Source organism: Ziziphus jujuba, chromosome 5 (assembly GCF_031755915.1).
Source record: "Ziziphus jujuba cultivar Dongzao chromosome 5, ASM3175591v1".
Classification (NCBI taxonomy): Eukaryota; Viridiplantae; Streptophyta; class Magnoliopsida; order Rosales; family Rhamnaceae; genus Ziziphus; species Ziziphus jujuba.
This window is the reverse complement of record NC_083383.1, coordinates 2,507,110-2,527,686: the sequence shown is the minus strand read 5'-3', so window position 1 is coordinate 2,527,686 and position 20,577 is coordinate 2,507,110. Positions and strand designations below refer to the sequence as shown.

At 35.2% G+C, this 20,577-nt stretch overlaps 2 protein-coding genes across 6 annotated transcripts; both read left to right on the top strand.

Moving 5' to 3' along the window:
- The first annotated feature begins 9,395 nt into the window (after nt 1-9,395).
- On the top strand, nt 9,396-13,538 carry LOC107420914 (polyadenylate-binding protein RBP47). Its single transcript, XM_016029980.4, has 6 exons — nt 9,396-10,212; nt 11,253-11,733; nt 12,187-12,254; nt 12,332-12,462; nt 12,591-12,687; nt 13,044-13,538. Exons 1-6 carry the CDS (start codon nt 9,847-9,849, stop codon nt 13,209-13,211), a joined length of 1,311 nt encoding a protein of 436 aa, XP_015885466.1. The 5' UTR covers nt 9,396-9,846; the 3' UTR covers nt 13,212-13,538.
- Nucleotides 13,539-14,921: 1,383 nt separating this feature from the next.
- LOC107420915 (uroporphyrinogen-III synthase, chloroplastic) lies at nt 14,922-20,524 on the top strand. 5 transcript variants are annotated; one of them, XR_009638873.1, is made up of 11 exons: nt 14,922-15,219; nt 16,368-16,455; nt 16,947-17,016; nt 17,582-17,700; nt 18,013-18,108; nt 18,217-18,272; nt 18,556-18,641; nt 18,940-19,074; nt 19,490-19,802; nt 20,132-20,204; nt 20,362-20,524. XR_009638873.1 is itself a non-coding variant. In XM_060817005.1 (10 exons), the coding sequence occupies exons 1-9, from the start codon at nt 15,025-15,027 to the stop codon at nt 19,533-19,535; spliced, it is 891 nt and encodes a 296-aa protein (XP_060672988.1). In that variant the 5' UTR covers nt 14,922-15,024; the 3' UTR covers nt 19,536-19,558; nt 19,631-20,069. The 5 variants fall into 5 exon arrangements, 3 of the variants coding, with proteins under 3 accessions (XP_060672988.1, XP_015885467.1, XP_015885469.1); XR_009638872.1 differs by having other exon boundaries at nt 20,101-20,204; XM_060817005.1 differs by lacking the exons at nt 20,132-20,204; nt 20,362-20,524 and having other exon boundaries at nt 19,490-19,558; nt 19,631-20,069.
- Nucleotides 20,525-20,577: the final 53 nt, after the last annotated feature.

Sequence of the window (20,577 nt, the reverse complement as noted above, 5' to 3'; positions counted from 1 at the left end):
TACTATTAAGCATAGGATACAACAAGAATGAAAGAAATATTTCAATTGAAATAAATGAAGACAAAGGTAACTTCTCGAACTGAGATAGCGACGGGGATTAGGTTCTCTCCAGAAGAACGTCTACCATCCTTTGCACCTAAAGGAACGGAATTTAAAAATATGAGATGCTAATCATCTCATTGAGTGACCCTATCTACTGTACACTTTTTAATATTAATAATATAACAAGTAAAGGAATTTAATTAATACCAACAAATAAATAAATAAATAAATAACAAACAATTGAAAATAATAATTTCTCTCAAAACCCTCACTATTCACTCCGTTAGAAATGTTCTCCTTTTAAAACATTTTCACAAAAACCATTATTCGTATTTCCCGAAAACCAAGGGATCAATCAATTGAATGAATAATAAATAAATAACCCAAATATAAATAAAATGTAATAAATAATTTTTGAACACTTTAGGGTTTGAAATTTTTATCTGAAAATTTTATACTTGACGCACCACACCATATACCAGTGATGCCCTCCGATACCCAACGTCCAGAGCACCGACTGGCGGGGAGGTTAAAAAGAAAAACTTGCATATGGTACTTCGGCGTCCCGACAGCACCGCTGCTGAAACCGTCATCCCGGCCACGGAGGGGGGCGGCTAATGCGCAATATATAAGACTTGTCTGCCCTCGGTCCAATGGCAACTCAGGGGAGACATAATAACTTGTGCGCTAATCCACATATACAACCAGAACACCAATACTGTATGAATGCGTCCAAAACCAATTATTAAATTAATTATTACCGTACCGATTTTTCCAAAATCACCGTGGAAAATATATCAGTTTTCAAATTCACCATCTCACATTTTCCTTTAACATTTCCAGTACGAAACCATCGATAACAATATACCAATAATTTTTCTCGTAGCACAAAGTCCAACAAATAATATTCCACGGGTATAATTATCAAATTTGAAACCACCAATTTAAACAAATATTTTCCTTAAAATATTTAAACCAATTCTACCCAAAAAATAATATAAAAATCCAGACACAATTAATTTATGAAAATACCTTGCTCATGTGTAATAAATACAATTAAATCACAATAATGATAAAAAATCCATTAATAAACCAATTTTCATTTAGCAGCAATAAACATATACGTACTTATAAAATAATATTTTTCCAAAATTATAATTAAATTTCCACCATATGAACATAATTTCAGATATCAATTTAACACACCATAAATATAATTAATCACCCCAAAATAGTTTTAAAGGTGGGTCACTCACCTGGAGCACGTAATTAAATCACGATCCACCATAGGATCGATTCCACAACGCACACGTGCTCCTAGAACAACAACATTACACAGTCAAATAAATTAATATTTTATTCGGATAAATAATACCCGGTACCTGGGGGTTAAAGACAAACGTTAACCAAAATTGACAAATTATATGTCTATGGAAAGCTTGTGAGATGAGGATCACATTACCGACCTCCATTGAGCTCAATTCAACCGGCGATGGCCGAAATTTGGTCGAAAAGCATCGGCCGAGTTTAAACTTGAGGGATCTCTCAAACAGTGGGGATTTTGGGCAATCTAACCCCGGAAATGGACTCAGAGGGGTCGAAAATTGTGAGATAGAGGTATGGGTCGAGCTGGGTTGGCCGGAAACGGTGAGAATCACCGGAAAAACTTAACCCGCCGCCGCCGACTTCACCGGCCCGATCTGGGAGCATCCGACGGCGTCTGGCTGGGAAACTTGGAGGTCGGGGTCGCTGGGAACTGGGCTTCACCGGTGGCCCACGCGTGTGGCCGTTCGGTGGCCGGAAATGAAGAAACGGCGAGGGCCCGAGAGGAAGAAGGAAAGGAAAGGAAGAACGAGGAAGAAGAAGAAGAAGGAAGAAGAAGGCTTCGGGTGGGGGCCGGGTGTTTTTCCACGTGGGGGAAAAGAAAAAAAGAAAAGAAAAAGAAATAAAAATAAAATAAAATAAAATAAAATAATTAAATAATATTAAAAATAATATTATTATATAAATTAACAATAATAAAATAATATGGTATTAAGCATGGTTAACATGTGGTATCTCATCATGGTGCCGCTAGTCCAAATCGTTCCATAATTTTCAAAACACATGTCCAAATCGTACGTGCCGCTAGTCTATGGACTTATATCGACTAGTACTTCACAACCATGCATGAGTCAAAGCTCAACTTTGCATGAATAAAAAGTCAACTCGGGCATCCTTGGACAGTTTGGACCTCAACTTGTTTTGCTCATATCTTTCAAACCGTAGCTCCGTTTTTAACGTGCTACTAGTATACGAACTCGTGCCAACGTGTACTTCGTAACGGTACCTCAGTCAACCTATAATTCCATCCGAGTCAAAAAGTTAATTTTTGACCCCTTCAATCAACGATCAACGGTCAACCTCAGTCAAAGTTGGAAAATTTCCATTGTACTTTGGTACGAGGTGTTACAAGTAGTTTCACATGGAATGTAAGATGTTAGATTATTTACAGCCTAGGATCTAGCCCTATCATCAATGCCACAGCCGCGCGACTGACAGAGATTTTGAGAACTGAATCAAAGAGTATTCGACCAAACTATTTTCTAACTTCAAAATTGTATCATAAATAAATAAATAACATGGTTAAGAGCTTGCTCTGATAAGTGACACACAAAAACAGAGTATGATTGATTTTGCGTATGAAGGGGAAAATGTCATCACGTCAAGACGAATGAGGTTTCGCTAAGATAGACAATTTGACTTGCTAATGGTTTCATTTCTATTGAAATAGTAATTAGTCCGATTTTGAATGGGGAATGATGTAAAACAACTTTTAACGCTTAATAATTACTATCAGTCCCATTCTTTACTTTGTTTACCATGACTGCTCACTGTCAACGCCGCACATGGATTTCCATGTGCTTCATCATTCATCCATAAATTATCAGCACTATAACATCTTCAAGAATTGGATTTGAGAAACACCCACACGATAAATCTTCTTCGGAACGGAAAATTATTAATTGTTTTCGATGAAGTTGCGATATTATTTAGATTTTGTAACAACTTTCTACTACCAATTAGTTTTTTTTTTTTTTTTTTTTTTTTGTGATATTGTACAACCAATTTGTTGGGTATATATTCACCAAAAATAAAATAAAATTTGTTGGATAAGTATACTCTAGAATCAACCGGAAGGTCCATAACTTGGCATGGTAAATTTGGAAATATATAAATTTAAAAAGCTGGATGGGTCAAGATTAACAAAATGAATACCACTTTGGCCATTTGCATGTTTTTTTTGTGCCAGAACGCTTTGGCCCTTTCAATTGGATAGGTTTCTTATGTTCTCATTTTTCTGCTTCGATTTTTATCTGACCAATAATAAAATTTTAATTTTTCATTAAGATATCTCCTATATTATATTTATTTTATTTTGATGGACAAAGATAACTATTATAATAATAATGATAACATATATATATATATATATACCAACAAAATTAATATTTTTTTTTAAAATATCAATTTCGAAGTTGATCGGCATATGGACTATATATATATATATATATATGTATTATTACATTCGGACTCCTTCCAATTGGGAGTAATACTGTAGTAGCAGTGCTTGTGCTCGAAAAGATACCCATGCACCTGATTTCAACTATAAGATGAACGGTTAGGATTTGACGGCTGCTCTAATGCTCTAATGCTTTCATCTCTAAAAAAAATAAATAAGGTAAAAAGGAACCTTTTGTATAGTTGCTCCGCTCCCAACCGCACGTTTGTGAAATAATCACTGACAGTGACTTTGAGAAAGAGAGCGTCCATTTTCTAGGGTCCAACTGCACCGACTGAGAGAAAATCAGAGAAGGAAGAACTTCCCTGACTTGAGGAGCCAATACCTGATAAAGGGCATACTTCCCCCTTTCAATTTCAAACATTAGCAGCCCCTTTTTAGTCTTAATTTTCTAAGCTCATGAAAGTCAGAGAGAGAAGAAGGATGGGACACGGAATATTTTAGAAAACATCAGTTTCATTTGACTACTAGTTTCCTTGTTCGGATACGCAAATAGACAAAGAGGCCTTAGTGTGGGATTTCTGTGGGGTTTGAAACTTTGTGCACCTTTCTTTTACTGGCAAAAAGTTTTTTAATATGTTTAGTGCGCACTTCCACAAACATCACTTGCAATATTTTTAGTAATGCCTAAATCTTTGATTAACTTCACCAAATATCGATTTAGTATGCTCAATCAAATCTTCATTTTCTTAATCATCATGTCTCCAACCATCATGTTATATTTTTACTTTTAGGATCCCTCTGCTTGTGCTTTTATATATTAATTAATTTCTGTGCTGACCAGGTGGTTAAACTTCAATTTCCCACCTGAATATAATTTTTATGCCAATATCCTGAGAATGCATGCCTCAAATCCTCCTAACTTGGTCCATTTCCAAGTTTAGTTTTATATATGTATTATAAATATGTAAATGTAGTACTTATGTTCTTGTACATATATCCGGATCTGTGATGATCAGGGGAGAGAAAACAGAGCGTGGAGTTCCATGAAAAAAGAGGTTCAGAGGGAATTATTTAGAAGCTTCATACCCTTCTATTGAGAAGGGTCTAGGATGATGGCCAATTTAAGTGCTCAACTAAAACATTGCGACTGTCCTGGAAAAAAAATTTGCTGCAAAACGTGCCCCACAAAATCCTAACCAGATTCATATCATCATAACCAAACCGATATTTTTATTTTTCTTCCAACGATTAGTTTTACCCCTTCCTATTACTTCCCCAACCGTGTTAATTTGATTATGTTAACAGTAGTTATAATGCAGATTAGGATTTTTTTTGTGATTTTTTTTCCTGTCCATCAATAATAAGATGACATATTTTTTAAATTAAAACCATTAACAAGAAAAATAAAATATATCTAAATGAAAAAATAATAATAATAATAACTGAGATTCAATCACAAGTTTGGACAGGAACTAGGACAGAAGATTGTCATCTAATGCAGTTAATTATTTGAAAAACTTTACTTTGGCACCAGCAAGTATGAGCCAAGTAAACAAACAGATGATGCATGATTCTTTGAAGTTATTTAATTGACCATATGCCTATTAATTGCTTCTATTAAAGAGCACAAACTTAGGCATTAATTCTTTATTATTAACGAGCTAATCTAGAACCCCCTCCTTGATTAGTTTCCACTTGCCAAATAGGGAATTCAACTAAATAATCCAGCTAACAAGGAAACTTGTGCGCCCACAATAATAAAGAAAGTAGAAGCATATATAACAATGAAAAATAAATTAAGATCAAAGTTAGCTAGGAAAATGGAAAAAAAAAAAAAAAAAAAAAAAAAAAAAGATACCTATTCTAAGGAGTAACAAGGCTTTTTTTTCTTTTTTTTGCTGCGGTATCACTTTCAGAGAGATCTCTTGAGTATGTGACCATGTTGGCACGTGAAAATCTGATGGATTAACAGTTTTTTCATGAACTTTTTCTGGCAGCAAAAGATTGAAGGGCCAAAAACAAAGTCAAATGCTGGATTCGTACCAGAAACGTCTCATCAGTCCCAGCTAGTGGGTGAAAGAAGAAGGTGTTACCCACTATTTCTAAGATATTTTATTCATTTTTCCTTGCTGGCATGTAACATTTCTTCAAAGAGTAAAATAGATACATGGTAACTGAAACTAGAATTTGCATTGTTGCATGGCACATGCAAATTTGGAGAGAATGATACTGAAAGCAACATATAAGATAATAAAAGTATATACCCTCACAGTTCCATTCGAGGAGAGAATCTCATCATAAGGCCGTTTGAAAACGATACACCACTGCGTCCCTTTTTTCTTGGCTTAGAAAACCACCCATTATAACTATTAATGATCCACATTCTATGAACAATTAATTAATTGGTTATTTTCCTTTGTTTAATTACGCAAACTCACTCACCCAAAAGTCTATAAATACCGCGGATTATATATTCAATGAGACTCACACCATACACCAGCTCTCTCAGCTCTCTCTTATATGCTTATAGTTCCCTCTTTATAATTCTCTTGCTTTTTCTCTTTCTTGAAGTTTATAATCCTCCTCTTTGCCTCCAATTTCATGGCCAAAGTCAATCAAATTTGCGCTTGTGTTTTCCTCCTTGTTTTGATGTTTTATTATGGAATTATTTGTATAGAAGCAAGATCGTTGAAGAACAAAAAGAGGGACTGCAAAAACTATGCGACAGTTAATGGGAAAGTGGTGAGAGACATGTTGGGAAAAAATGGTTGCAAAAATAATCGTGACTTGCACGGTGACTTTTCAGAAGAGGCTGCAGATTCCAATAAGCCAACAGCCGAAGAAAGCTATAATAGTCCTCCAAGTGTTGATGGAGCTGATACTGTTATAAGCAAAAGCAATGATATGCGACCCACAGCGCCAGGCCACAGTCCCGGTGCTGGTCATTCCACTGGACCTTCAAGCATAGGTCCAAACCACTAGATATCTATATATATTACTATATAATATACTATTTTATATTCCATGGCTTGAAAAAGCATGCATGATTTCTAATTAACTGCTCATCAGCTGTAATCATTATCCCTACTATGAAAAAACAAATAAATTAATGGCTTACCTTTCATTGTGAATAATTTAGATTATTAAGATATGAGTGAGATTAGCTCATGAACTTAATTTATTATCTGCATGTAGATTAGTAGTTTAAATATTCCCTTACTGCAATGTCTATGCAATTCCTTTCCCTTCTGGGCTTGTGTTTTATGATGCATCTTTATATACATATCAATTAATAAAAGTTGGACTTTCGTCACCAAATGTATTTTTCTCCATGCATCTTGAGTATTTTCCGAATTTCCTCCATTTGGTGCTGGTTTATATTTTTATATATTTGTACATAATAATTATATATATGTATTATGTTTATGTGAATTTACCCTTTTTTTAGATTTTAATTTAAACCTTTTAAATTTTGTGATTACAAATAAATTTTTATGTGGTATCATCATAATAAATATAATATCCCCTGTTATTTTTTCCATTAAAATAGGTATATATCGATCGATACTGCAGGATAATGATCAATAATATATACATAATTTATCTATCTTTGGGTAAAACATATATTATATTGATCTTACTTAGCCAGTAGTTTCAGAAACTGAAAATATTTTTAAACATGAACCAAAAAGGAATTAAAGGTATTATTTGCATAAGCACCGCAACCATCTTGCTATAAATAATATACAGTACTTATGCTACAAAAAGGCATAGCTCTTTTTCTATGTTAACTTATATTTTTCTAAGCTGTGGCGCTAATATAAAAAATAAAAATAAAAAAAAATGAAAAAGTTTGTAGCGCTAATTATTTTACTAACTTACATATATATATATATTTATTTATTTATTTTTATTTTTTTAAATTTAACTTACGTATATATATACATATATGTGGTAGGAGTGTATGTATAAACCAGAATATTTATCAACGGTCAAAGTAGATGCATTTATATCTAATTAAAAATATATTTAAAGAAGTAAGGTGTCCGACCGTCAGAATCATGAAAAGCTCATGGATTCGAAAGAAGTACTGCTAACGGACTGTGCATTATATATCATCCAAAGTGCTTTTGCCAAAGAAAGTAATTAGAAAGTCATATAAATTCCAAGATAGTTAGAGAGAGAGAGAGAGAGAGAGAGAGGGTTTGGTTTTGATTCATAAAATATATATATATATATATATATATATATAATAAATAAAAAATGAAAATAAATAATTGGGAGAGTTTAGTTTTAAGGGGCTTAGAGTTTAGGGAACCTGAATGAAGACGTTTGTTTAAACTGACGATGGATACCAATTTAGTGGCGATGAATTTGTTGGATTTGTTTAAGATGCGGAATCAGCTTCTAAGTAGTAGCTCCTCCCAAACCAAGGCCCAGATACTCACAGTTCAGCTAGCTTTGACTTTGACTATATACATTCAGTTTATTACCATTTCATGTTCATCCAGGATTTTGTTGACTTTTCCAGTTCTCCTCATTTTAGAAGTAACATGTTGTTGATCTGATACTAATAAATAAATGAATGCGTTTCACCCCAAAAAAAAAAAAAAAAAAAAAAGTAAATCAATGCATTACAATTAGTTGTAATTTTATCCTTTAGGTTTATATTATATATTTTTTTCAAAAATATTCTGTTCAATAGCAAAATAATAGATCTATTTATTTGGATCATAAAACTTGTCCAACTCCATGTTGATAATTCGGCTCTCTTTTATTTAAATTGGATATGTAGACAAATGAAATAATGAATATCATCTTATTAAAATGAATAAATTTATATAAATTGAAAGAGCCTATATGTCATCGCAATATATATATTTTATCTTTTGCTAAAAATGTCATATCAATATTTTATTGTTACTAACAAATTGTAACAGTGTGCAAGTATGTTGATTGTATCATGTAGGCATTAGCATCACCATACTGATTTCTAAATGTAACCAAGGTTATTCTATTATTTATTTATTTATTTTCTGGCTAAAAGTAACCATGGTTATTCTAAATCTTAGAAAACGAGAATGGCGAATTGATCTCCCAATAAATGTTTAATTTTTCGTATTTTGAAGAAAATAAACTTTCAATTAATCAATTTATTATTATTTTAAAAAAAAAACACATTTTTAAATCTCTAATCACCAAGGACTGGAACAGAGGTTCAATTAGACGTCTAGCCAAAAAATTCCCCACGTTTATTTAACACACGTCAAAAAGAAAATGCCTTATAAAAAATTAAAGAAAAACAAACAAACAAGGTGCTGCCCATTGAATTGCCCTTATGGCACATGTATTTGCTGAGGAGATATTCAAACTAACATATTTATTATTAGGAAATTCTACACGTAACTCTTCACTTACTAACCTAGTTGCAACGATTTATATTAGCGATCCTCACAATTTCCATCTGCAGTTATAAATATTTGGTCAATCTTTCTGTCTATTTATAGTAATTTGGGAGTTCTAATTAGCTACCATGAGTTTTTGAGAAATTACCAATTTACTAACTATCAGAAGTAACCAAGAGCTACCAATTGTCCACTGAAAACACTCTGATAGGTTTCCCCTTTTCGGAATTTGGTACTCTTTGTCATTGTAACTCAGAATTTTATTCTTTTCCACTTTTCACCGCAGTAAAGAATTTATTTTCACTAAATTTCAGAAAAGATTGTGTGACGTCAAGTGCGGGAAGGTGAATGAAGTTAATGAAAATAATTCTTAATTAAAAAAAAAAAATCCTTAAAAAATTGAAAAATATAAAAGAAATCTGAAAAGATGGAAACCCAAATCCAAACCAACGCAGCTGGCGGCGGATCCATAAGAGAAGAAACCACAACAGTCTCAATGTATATCCCCATCTTTTATAAAAAATAAACGGTGGGGATCATACTCAACCGCCTGATCAAACGGTGCAAAGAATAACCGCGTTTTACGAAGCCAACCCATGAATCCGTCATCCTCTAAAATAAATCATGCTCTAAGACCCTAACCGTGTTCTTCCTCTTTGCGTCCCCTTCTCCAAGCTCCCTTCACAACACAACCAGGCCACGCCTGCCTCCTCCTAACTTAAAACAAAAAAAAAAAAAAAAAACAAAACCATACCCACCCAGAATCCAAACAAGCTTTCTAATCTCCATAACTTAGAAAGATTGGTTAGTTTTTTCTTTTCAAGGGGTTTCAATCTGTGTCTCATTAATTAACAGAGCCACGCCACATACACAGAGAGAAAGAGAAAAGGGAAGATGCAAACCAACGGTTCTGATTCCTCACAGCAACAGCAACAGCAACAGGAACAGAATCAACGGCAACAACCGCCACCGCTGCCACAGCAGCAGTGGATGGCGATGCAGTACCCGGCGGCGACCATGGTAATGCAGCACCATATGATGCCGCCTCAGCATTACGCGGCGCCACCACCGCAGCACTACATGGCGTACCACCAGTACCAGCAGCAGCAACACCAGCACGTGCAACATCCACAGCAGCAACAACAACAGCACCAGCAGCAGCAGGGATCTAGCGGCGAGAACAAAACCATCTGGGTCGGAGATTTACATCACTGGATGGATGAGAATTACCTTCACACCTGCTTCGTTTCCACTGGCGAGGTTCAATTCCCTTTCTTTTTCTCCTTTTCCCCATGTTCTTTCTCTTTACACGTAACGTCTTCATGTAGGACTGACTGCATTTATTCGTTCATTCATAATGTCATGTTTCATATCCTTTATTTGCCGGTTGGATTTTTTTTTTTTTTTTTTAATTGTTGCGTTGAATCTTTGGGCTCGATTTGCTTTTGTTGTTGCTGTTGTTATTTTGATTTGTTATTAGATTGTTCGTTTATTTGTTTGGGTAAGACTATAATTAGGATTAAATATTGGAAGCTTAATTTGAGGTAATTTGCGTGCATTATCTAATTTTCATTAATGTTTAGATTGTTAAAATTTGCTTGCTTGATTTTTACTTGTCTCTTACGGCTTATGTTATTTATGTGAACTAATAGTAAATAAATGGGTATTACATTGTAGGCAATAGAAAACTTAAAGCTTGAATTAGAGGATGTGTTGGAGATTAAGAAGAGGAATAATATGAAGAAGCATAAAGGCAAGTCTTTAGCTTTAACCCGGTGAAGGGCTCGGCTCTATCTGGGTAACAGTTGGATAAACAGGAATTATATTAGGCTGTTTAAAAAGCATGATAAGAGGCTTAAGCCTGTGTCTAATAAATACCAAATTTGGGAAATTTATTGGATAGCTCTCTTCAGACCATATGCTGCCTGTAAATAATATTTAGTATACAATAAGAGGGATATATAATGGTGGATGTTGAGTAATGCCTTTTTCATTTTGTTTATCACTTGGTGGTTTTTTCCGCTTCTTTCTGCAGTTAGTACGTTCAAGTAGGGAAATAAATACAATGATTTTGTTTCTCCTAATTGCATATTCTTCTATTTTTTTTTATTTTTTATTTTTTTATATGTGATGAACTTGATGTCATTGATTTAAGAAGGCTGGAATCATAATAAGGCCCGGTTGTTCCAATGAAAATGACTGTTGATAGTATTTTAGTTTCCCAAAAATAAAAATCTTAACTTGAAATCTATGATAAAACCTCTTTCTCTTCCTTAATATATAGTGTCGTGTACATGCAGATTGCTTCCATTAAGGTAATTCGCAATAAGCAGACTGGCTTGTCTGAGGGCTATGGATTTGTGGAATTTTTTTCACATGCAACAGCAGAAAAGGTTCTACAGACCTATGCAGGCATTTTGATGCCTAATACAGAACAGCCCTTCCGTCTAAACTGGGCTACATTTAGTACCGGTGACAAGCGTTCAGATAATGTTCCTGATCTATCTATTTTTGTAGGAGATTTAGCAGCAGATGTTACAGATAGTTTATTGCATGAAACTTTTGCAAGTAGATATCCATCTGTTAAAGCTGCAAAAGTTGTCTTTGATGCCAATACAGGCCGTTCAAAGGGTTATGGTTTTGTGAGGTTTGGGGATGATAATGAAAGGTCACAAGCCATGACTGAAATGAATGGTGTTTATTGTTCAAGCAGGCCTATGCGCATTGGTGCTGCTACTCCTAGGAAGTCATCGGGATATCAACAACAGTATTCTTCACATGGTAGCTAATTCTTCCACTTGCTTCCCCTAACTGATACCAAAGTTGGTACTTCAAGTTTTTTTACATTTTTGTGAGAATTTATAATTGCACCTCAAATACTTTGCTTAGTCTTTCCTTTACTTTTTTTATTTTTAAATATATTATTAGAGTTCCTTAATTTATAGTTTCCTAATATTCTCCCTCTCGTATGTTTTGGAGGATCCTTTCTATGTATTTATCATACTGCACAGAGAGAAATCTTTCAGTCTGGCACGCTTGCTCCTACACCAATCCATGTTTTAATGTAGATATGTAATTGGAAGCATATTTTCCTTGAGAGGCTTTGATAAGAAATCTTAGTTGATTAGTGTGTCCATTATACTGTTTGAATTGTTGGAAGGAACTACCTTTATGCCACCCATTGCTTGGATATAACTCTTCTTTATTTTCTTTAATTTGCTCTGTTTTCGTTAGGGGGATATGTGCCAAATGGTGCATCAACCCAAGGATTCCAATCTGATGGAGATTCTTCAAACACAACAGTGAGTTTGTCAGCTTTGCACGGTTTAAACCATTTGCAGCTCCACCTTTTTGCCTGATAACTCATTTGTCATTGTAGATATTTGTTGGAGGGCTTGATCCTAATGTGTCTGATGAAGATCTCAGGCAGCCTTTCTCTCAGTATGGAGAGATAGTCTCTGTTAAAATACCGGTTGGAAAAGGATGTGGCTTTGTACAATTTGCCAACAGGTAAGCTTTTTCCTGATATCCTGATATTATCCGTTGTCATTATATGGAGGTTTATAATAGGTTTAGCTTCCAATTTTAATCAGTGACCAAGAAAGTTACCACATGATCATTTTAACCTCTTGCAACAGAAATAATGCAGAGGAGGCATTGCAGAAATTGAACGGGACAGTAATTGGCAAACAAACAGTGCGCCTTTCATGGGGTCGCAATCCAGCAAACAAGCAGGCACTCACTCTCACTTTCTCTCTTTCTTAAAAACCGCAAAAGCAACAATCTGATCTCCCTCTGGTACAACTTAGCCTCTTTAGGGTCCACTATGCGATGAACTTGAACAGAATTGTTTAGGTTGCAATTCACTTGGATTATTGCATATTAAATTTTTTCAAGTGGTAGTGACTGGCTAGTGTATGCTTTGTAAATATTAATTACATTTAGGGGTAATTCTTGTAGAGCACTAATTACACCCGATGCTTTAATAGTGGATGTAGATTATCGCATCCTTGTCTATCAACTCTTTACATTTGTCACTTATTTCTTGGGATCAATTTGTTTTCTTACTTGGTTTTCTTTGTCTTTTGCAGTTTAGAGCAGATTTTAGCAATCAATGGAGTGGGGCGTACTATGAAGGGCAAGTTTATGATGGCTATGGATATGCTCTGCCACCACCTCATGACCCAAGCATGTACGCTGCTGCTGCAGCTTATGCAACCTATCCTGTTTATGGCAGCCACCAGCAACAAGTAAGCTGAGGAAGCTCCACCTTTTTCATATGGCCAGCGACCAACAGCAATAAGCTTAGTTGGCTACATGAGTATTTCTAGTAGTTAGACATCACGACTCTAGAATCTCCAATGCTCTGTAATTTGCTTGGTGCTGTAGAATTCTCATTAATCCCTCCGATTGTGGAGTGGAACTGAATTTTGTTGAAGTGAGATAGCTATGCAAGGATTTGGTTAATAATTTTTTCTAGAATCACAAGATTTTGAAAGAACCTTCAATATGTGTTTGGTGGCAGTGTTAGCAGCGAGCATCATGTTTTATAGTAATGAAATACGGCATGTAGAGTTTTATTCCTAGGATGATTCTTGTGCTTTTGCAAAAGATGGCCTCGTCTTATTGAACTACCCACTCTGCAGAATAAATCAACTTTCTACTTTGCATCTTTAGCATTATGGAATAGAAATATTTGTCCTTTTCCGGCCTTTTCAGGCAAACGAATGAGCAATCAAAAGGATTGAGCATGTGATTTTGTTAGTGCTACAAATGGTGAGGATTTGATTTCCTGACGTGGTACATATTCTCTGCATTTCGTCGCAGGGACTGCGCAGCAGAGAGGTATTATATGGGGCATTTTGTTTGGGGTCCTTCATCCAAAGGACTAGATTTGCTTCGCTTTTTCTTATTATGTGTGCCAGCGTATCAGTTAAAGAGTATAATTTTGGTACCTTGTACAGAACAAAAACCATCACACCATATTTCTTTATAGAAGACGATCCTGGTTGCAGGAGTAGAAGCCATTGGATCTTGATGCTTCTTAAAATAAAAGAGGCACACAGCGAAGAATATTAGGTAGATAAACTGAAAAGTGGATAATAACCCACGATTGAAATGGACAAAACACGTTGGTTTTTTCATTTTAATAATAAAAGCGATTTGCTGCATTAAGCTGGCAAAAAATTCATTGTTTAGTTAGAAAAGACTTTGGAGTTGGGGAAAGTAGGAGAGATTAGATCTTCTATCGTGGCAAGTCTTGACTATTTAAACGAGAAAAAGTGGGAGAAAACCAGTAAACGCTCAAATTTGAAAAAATAAAATAAAATAAAATTTTGAAGAAAACCAAGAAAAAGTATTTATCGCAATCTATGCAACTGAGCTATGGTCCCACAGGAATCCAACTCAAACCTCTTTAGTCGGTTACCAAGAAGAGTACACAGTACAGATAGACGCGGCCTCCTCTGGTATAAAAAATTTATTGGAAATGAAAACACCGTGTCGAGTCCTAATATAGCTACGACTGGTCGTTCACCTGTCTGTACGACGATTCGTGTCCAAGGTAGCTGAGCTGGAAAGTGTTGGGACCGGGGGGCAAACAGGGGATGAGTAGGGTAGTTGGGACGCAGAGGGACCAAAAATTTAAAATAGAGAAATCGCACGGTGTTGATTCTTCCTTAAGTCTGCACACTCCGATTAGCTTACCAGTCAGTTTCTTCGAGGGTCAAGATTAAAGGAGCCAAATCATTGCTTAGAAAAGCAAGCACATGATAGGCTGATGGGTGGTGGTGGTGGTGGATGCTCCTGGGGATGTTACGTTGTCGGCGAGCCGTATAACACGGGCCTACCACAATGAGCCACGTGGCTTCAGTATCTTCTACAGGTGCACCTTCTGAGATGTTTCGGGTCGGTATTAAAAATTAACGACTCATTGCAAGACCATATTTAATCTTTAAATACTGAAATGGGCCATAAGATAATGAAATTAAACGACTAAAATAATGAGGCCCTTATACTGAATTGGGTAATAGCTGGCCCTCTGGCCAATCCTCTCTGTGCAACACGTTTCCAATGGCACCAGTTTCTCTCTCCTCTGTCCCTCTTTTTCCTCCATTTACAGTCTCTGTGCCTTCTTGTCCGCTACTTCACCGGCGAATCTTTTCTCCTTCCTCTACAATCCAAGCCTCTTCTTCTTCTTCAGCTTTGAAACCTGAAGTCGTAGTGACCAGAGAGCGTGGGAAGAATGGCAAGCTCATCAACGCTCTGGTACTCCTTTCGCTGTTTTTCCATCTCTTAACTCTACAATTAAGTTTTCTCAGCTTTTCTTTTTTATGCGATTCTATTACATTTTCTTCTCTTGTTTTGATTTCTAAGGATTTTTATTTGTATTTTTTTGCTTTCCTGATTTTTTGCTTTTGATTCTGTGCATCTTTTACATCCATATACTTTTTTTTTTGCAATGCAGTTGAACTGCTCCAATATGCTTTACATGTTTCATGCATGTTAATTTAGGATTAAATTATTGTCACATTAGGTATTTGATTAAATGTGGAATCGAATACGGCGTTTTCAGTGATTTTTTTTTTTTGTCTGTGCATTTTCTTCGAGGTGTTGATTCTTCTTTTTAATAAGCTACTATTTTCACTGGATTTGTTGAATCTACTTTTGTATAAGACTAGAGATTCAAGTGTGCCACAGTAAGATAAATTTCTAACTACAATTTAAATGTCTTTTCAAAAGCTTACTGGAAGGAGATATGATTAAACCGGTAGAGCTTCTGTTTTGGTTCTCAGGCTATTGTGAATGCTTGCTGCTTTTTGCATCTTACGATTCCTTACCTTCGGTTGTGCAAAATCGACTTGCTGTATCACAAGTCAGCTATGCGCTGTCTAATGAAAGTTTTGGGCATTTCTTTGATCTGTAACAGACTCACAGTCGAGGCCGTCCCTCGACTTGTGCTTCCAATGGTGGTCTGTTACATATGTCATTGCTACTCTTAGCTATCTTTTACCACATTGACATTTGCTAGAACATAACGGCTGTGTTGTGGATTTTATTTTGTCGACCAAATTTGTTTTTCTTCTTTTCTTGAGATTCTTGTACTAGTTATGGAAACTATAGGGGATTCAATCCTTTGTCTGCAATCTAAGGAAATCAGCAGGATGTTGCTTGGATTATTTAATTCACTTATATATATTTATGAGCATTTTCTTTTTCTCTGTAACCTTGTATTATGTTGATGTCTCAACTTTGGTTTTTGACTATAGCTGTATTATTAGCTTTATTGTACTATGTAGTATGGACTGCTGATGCGATTCCATGTATTAGTAGTTTCGCCTTATGCCTAAACATGTTAACATGTGGTTTAGTGTTCCCATGACATTAGATGATAAAAATTGAAAATTTTGGTACAGGCCAAACATGGGATTAGCTGTTTGGAGCTTCCCCTCATTCAGCATACAAAGGGACCTGATTTAGATAAGCTTTCTACTGTATTAAGTGGTAAGATCCTAAGGCTTTTTTTATTTTTCTTGATAGTATAAATGTGGAAAAATAGTGTCAATGCTGCCATCAAATTGGACATGAAATATTGTCCCTGTGGCAGCATGTTTCTAACGTTGAGCCCAGCTAAAAATTTATAAACAAAAAAAGAGGAAAAAAAAAAGAAAGAAAAAAAAATAAAAGAAAGTTAAGCATTATAATTTCTTTCTCTAGGGTAGACGTGTCGCCACCTAATTTTCTTGTTAGACAGTATAATATATGTGCCTATAACGAGCACAGTTATTCTTGTCAAGTCTGGCTAACTTTGGATTCAGAAATTCAAATTTAGGTTGGATAGGCCAGTAGGTTGAGAGTCGTTATAGAACTCAGCTCAGTGGAATCTTAAATTTGTGTGAATTTTGTTTTTCAAATCGCATGGTCACTTGGCACAATTAAAACATTTTACAACTGCTCGACATTTACAAATATCTTTTAATTTCTTTCTTTGGCAGCAGATACTGAATTTGACTGGATTGTCATAACTTCACCTGAAGCCGGTTCGATCTTTTTAGAAGGATGGAAGTAAGGTTTAGAACTCACTAACTAGGCATTTTCCCATTTTTCTTGCAAAGATTTTTTATCTGTTGTTTTATCTGGGAGGTGTTTTTCTTCAGGATGCAAATAGCTTAGATTTTTGCTTTCTTTAATTCTCAAATGAAACTTAAATTATGTATTTGCTTCAAAGTTTTTGCCTCTATGCAGTTTTTATATGATTTTTGGTTAGCATGAATATTTCCTTCAGCCCTAGGACTTGTGCTCCCGTATTTTTTTTCTCTCAAATGTGAAGGATTAACAATTTGTCTACAGTTTTCTGTGACGTAACCTGATGTTTGGAATCTTAAATCTGTGTACTCTGATTGCCTAACCTCTTTGTAAATTAGGATTATGTGTATCTATCAAATTATCATGGAGATCTGGATATGATGGTAAAAATATACTATATAGTTTGAATTATTTTCTGAAATGTTTAGAGGCAAAATTTTATATTTCTATTAGATTATGGAATGAGGTTTTCATTTCATTTAATTTTTTAAGGGGATAGTTTGATAATATCAAATGATAGACCTAGCTTTGGTTTTGTCCTTAGGGCTGCTGGAACTCCAGATGTTAAGGTAGCTGTTGTGGGGGCTGGTACAGCAAGCATTTTTGATGAAGTAATGCGGTCATCAACGAAATCACTTGATGTGGCCTTTGTGCCGTCAAAAGGTAGTTGTTTAAATATCTGTAATGGGTATACATGCATATATTTACATGCATTTTTGTTTCTAAACTTTAGTCTTTTAAATGAGTGGCATTTCTTTTGCCATTTTATTTTTGGTGGATTTGGTTGTCTTCCTTTGGAATAGTTCTTCAAGCTAAGCTATATGAGCAAGTCTTTATTTTCTCATGATACTATCATTCTATTCTTTATATTAGAAATGGTTAACTATTGGATGTTATAATTGTTTAATATCATTTTGTCTCTTTCAAGCAACTGTTTGGACTAATAATGAACTTTGGGGAGTTGTCACTCTTCAGCAACAGGAAAGGTTTTGGCATCAGAGCTTCCAAAAAGTGGACATGCAAAATGCACTGTTTTATATCCTGCTTCTGCTAAGGCCAGCAAGGAGATTGGTTTGTGGAATTATTCTGGTTATATGCTTCAATTTTTGATGGAGTTTTGGTTTTCTTGCCATTTTAGGGCTAGCTGATTAGGTGTAATATGGCATTTTTGTCTTGCAGAGGAAGGTCTGTCAGATCGTGGATTTGAAGTGACAAGGTTAAATACATACACAACGGTATGTTATCTTGCCTTGGGTGTAAGTGCGGGTCTTCTTGTACGGGATTCATGGAATGCTGGTCCAATTATCTTGGTTTGACATTTTGTTTATATATTATAAAAATAGAAATACTCCCACATTTATATTTATATATTTACTGGCTCATGCACAAGTATCTTGGTTGACCTCGTGTCTGTGGTTTCTGTGTACGTGAACATTCATCAAATGATTATTTTGTCTTTTGATTGGTTGCCAAGTTTTTCATTTATTTGGGATCATGATTCCTAATATTCTCTTCCAGGGACCAGTTCATGATGTTGACCAAATCGTTTTAAAGCAGGCACTTTCTGCCCCTGTTATCACTGTTGCTTCACCTTCAGCTGTTCGGTAAGTACTGTATTGTGGTTTAATGTGATTTCTGTACCATCTAGGGGATGTGACTTATTTTGGTTTTATAATTCTTCAGACCATAATTATTTGTTTTCATCCACAAGATTAGAATAGATTCAAAGTTATTGTTTGCTGCTGTCATTATATATCCATATTATCAAGATATACAGCTTTGGCTATCATGGTCATACCTTTTCTTCCTCAATTTTCAAATTCTGAGCTGCCAAGGTTAAAAGGCTTTCTGTTGAGGACTTTTACTTGAACTGTGAAATAATATGTTTCTCAATTCAAACAGTGCCTGGGTCAGCCTCATTCCAAAGTCTGAACAATGGAACAATTCAGTTGCCTGTATTGGTGAGACAACTGCCTCAGCTGCAAAAAGATTAGGCTTGATGAATGTATACTATCCAACACACCCAGGTCTTGAAGGGTAATTATCATTTTTATTACCTGTGCTTTGGAAGTTTTGCCTTTGGTTTGTTCTTTAATATACTAAAATTCTTTGCTTTCTAAACTTCTATTGGTTGAGTACCAAACTCCTAGTTCAGATCATGGGTTTATATAATGAGATGGAGAACTACTCTGTTTCTATTATTTTATGCTTTTGGCATGGTCAAATGGAGACAGTATGTGTCAATTATAAGAATTTACTTGTGCCAGCTGTGAATTTGACAAAATGATAGCTGTTGATTCTTTCTTTTTACAAGTGGGATTCCTTCCAGTAATTTTGATGTTGTACCTGACCAGAAGAATATACGTGCTTGCTTTTATGTGATTATGATCGGTTACTTGAACATGCTACCTGATAATTTACTTTCTGGAAGCCTTTTTGTTTTTGGTGGCAGATGGGTGGATAAAATCCTTGAGGCATTAAGAGGATATGACCACTAGAGGACTGGCTGTTAATTGTTTAGGTGAAAAAGGCAGTTGCTTGTTTTTATTCCTTAAATTTAAAATGAGCTCTCCTCAGTTTCCTCCAGATGCAGGTATCTGATGATGATGTGAGAGGTGTAGAATGAGGTAGCAACACAGACATGGAAAAGTTTGAAGTTTCTATTTAAGGTGTTTGCTGAACAGATATGCCAGCAGCAATACAATTTGTTGGAATGTTTAACATCCTGAACAGATCATATCCAGTAGCTAGATCATTCTTTTGAGGTTAGTGAAGAGCAATAATATTATGGAAAGCCAGCTTTCCTGCTTGTATATGTGTTTATGATTTTCCAAAGATGAAGTTCTGATAATGACCCTACATCTTTTTTGCTGTGCCTTAACGATGAGTTGTTACCACCCTTAGTAAAATAATGAGCACTAGTGTAGTTATGATTCCTTTTCAATGATTTTATTGTATAATACTTCTGTACATTATAAGAAAATAATGGAAGCTCACTTTAATATGAAAAGCTCACTTTAATATGTTTTCTATATTATTCTTATACACTCTGATCTGCTTCAGTTATTTTGTTTATTAATCCCCACGCAACAAGCTTTGAATCCAAAAACATCCTTGAGTGTCATGTGCTTTACTGCTGGGGTCCTCTGCAGATGCCTTCGTTTCTGGTGAGTCGGTAAATATAACTACATTTTGACCTTGTGCTGAGCAGAACCTCACTTGTAAACATGCCAAGTGGGTTTACCTCGTTAAAATGCTAAAATGAAGAACTAACGCAATTTTTTTTTTTTTTTTTTTTAATCACACTGCCATGGCCAAGTACAGGTTAAGGTGGAATTTTATTTTATTTTCTCATTAGTCTGTATTCCTCAGTCAATACTGTCATAAGGAATAAAGTGCATTCCCGATTGTTTATTGCTGTACAATGTTCATGGGTGTGTGCAAAGTGTGTTCTATCACCTGTATTAATGTGCACGGATTTCTTGACTAGTAGGTTTGTTAAAAGACTTTTGAGTTGCGTATATTCAAGTCTTGCTAAAG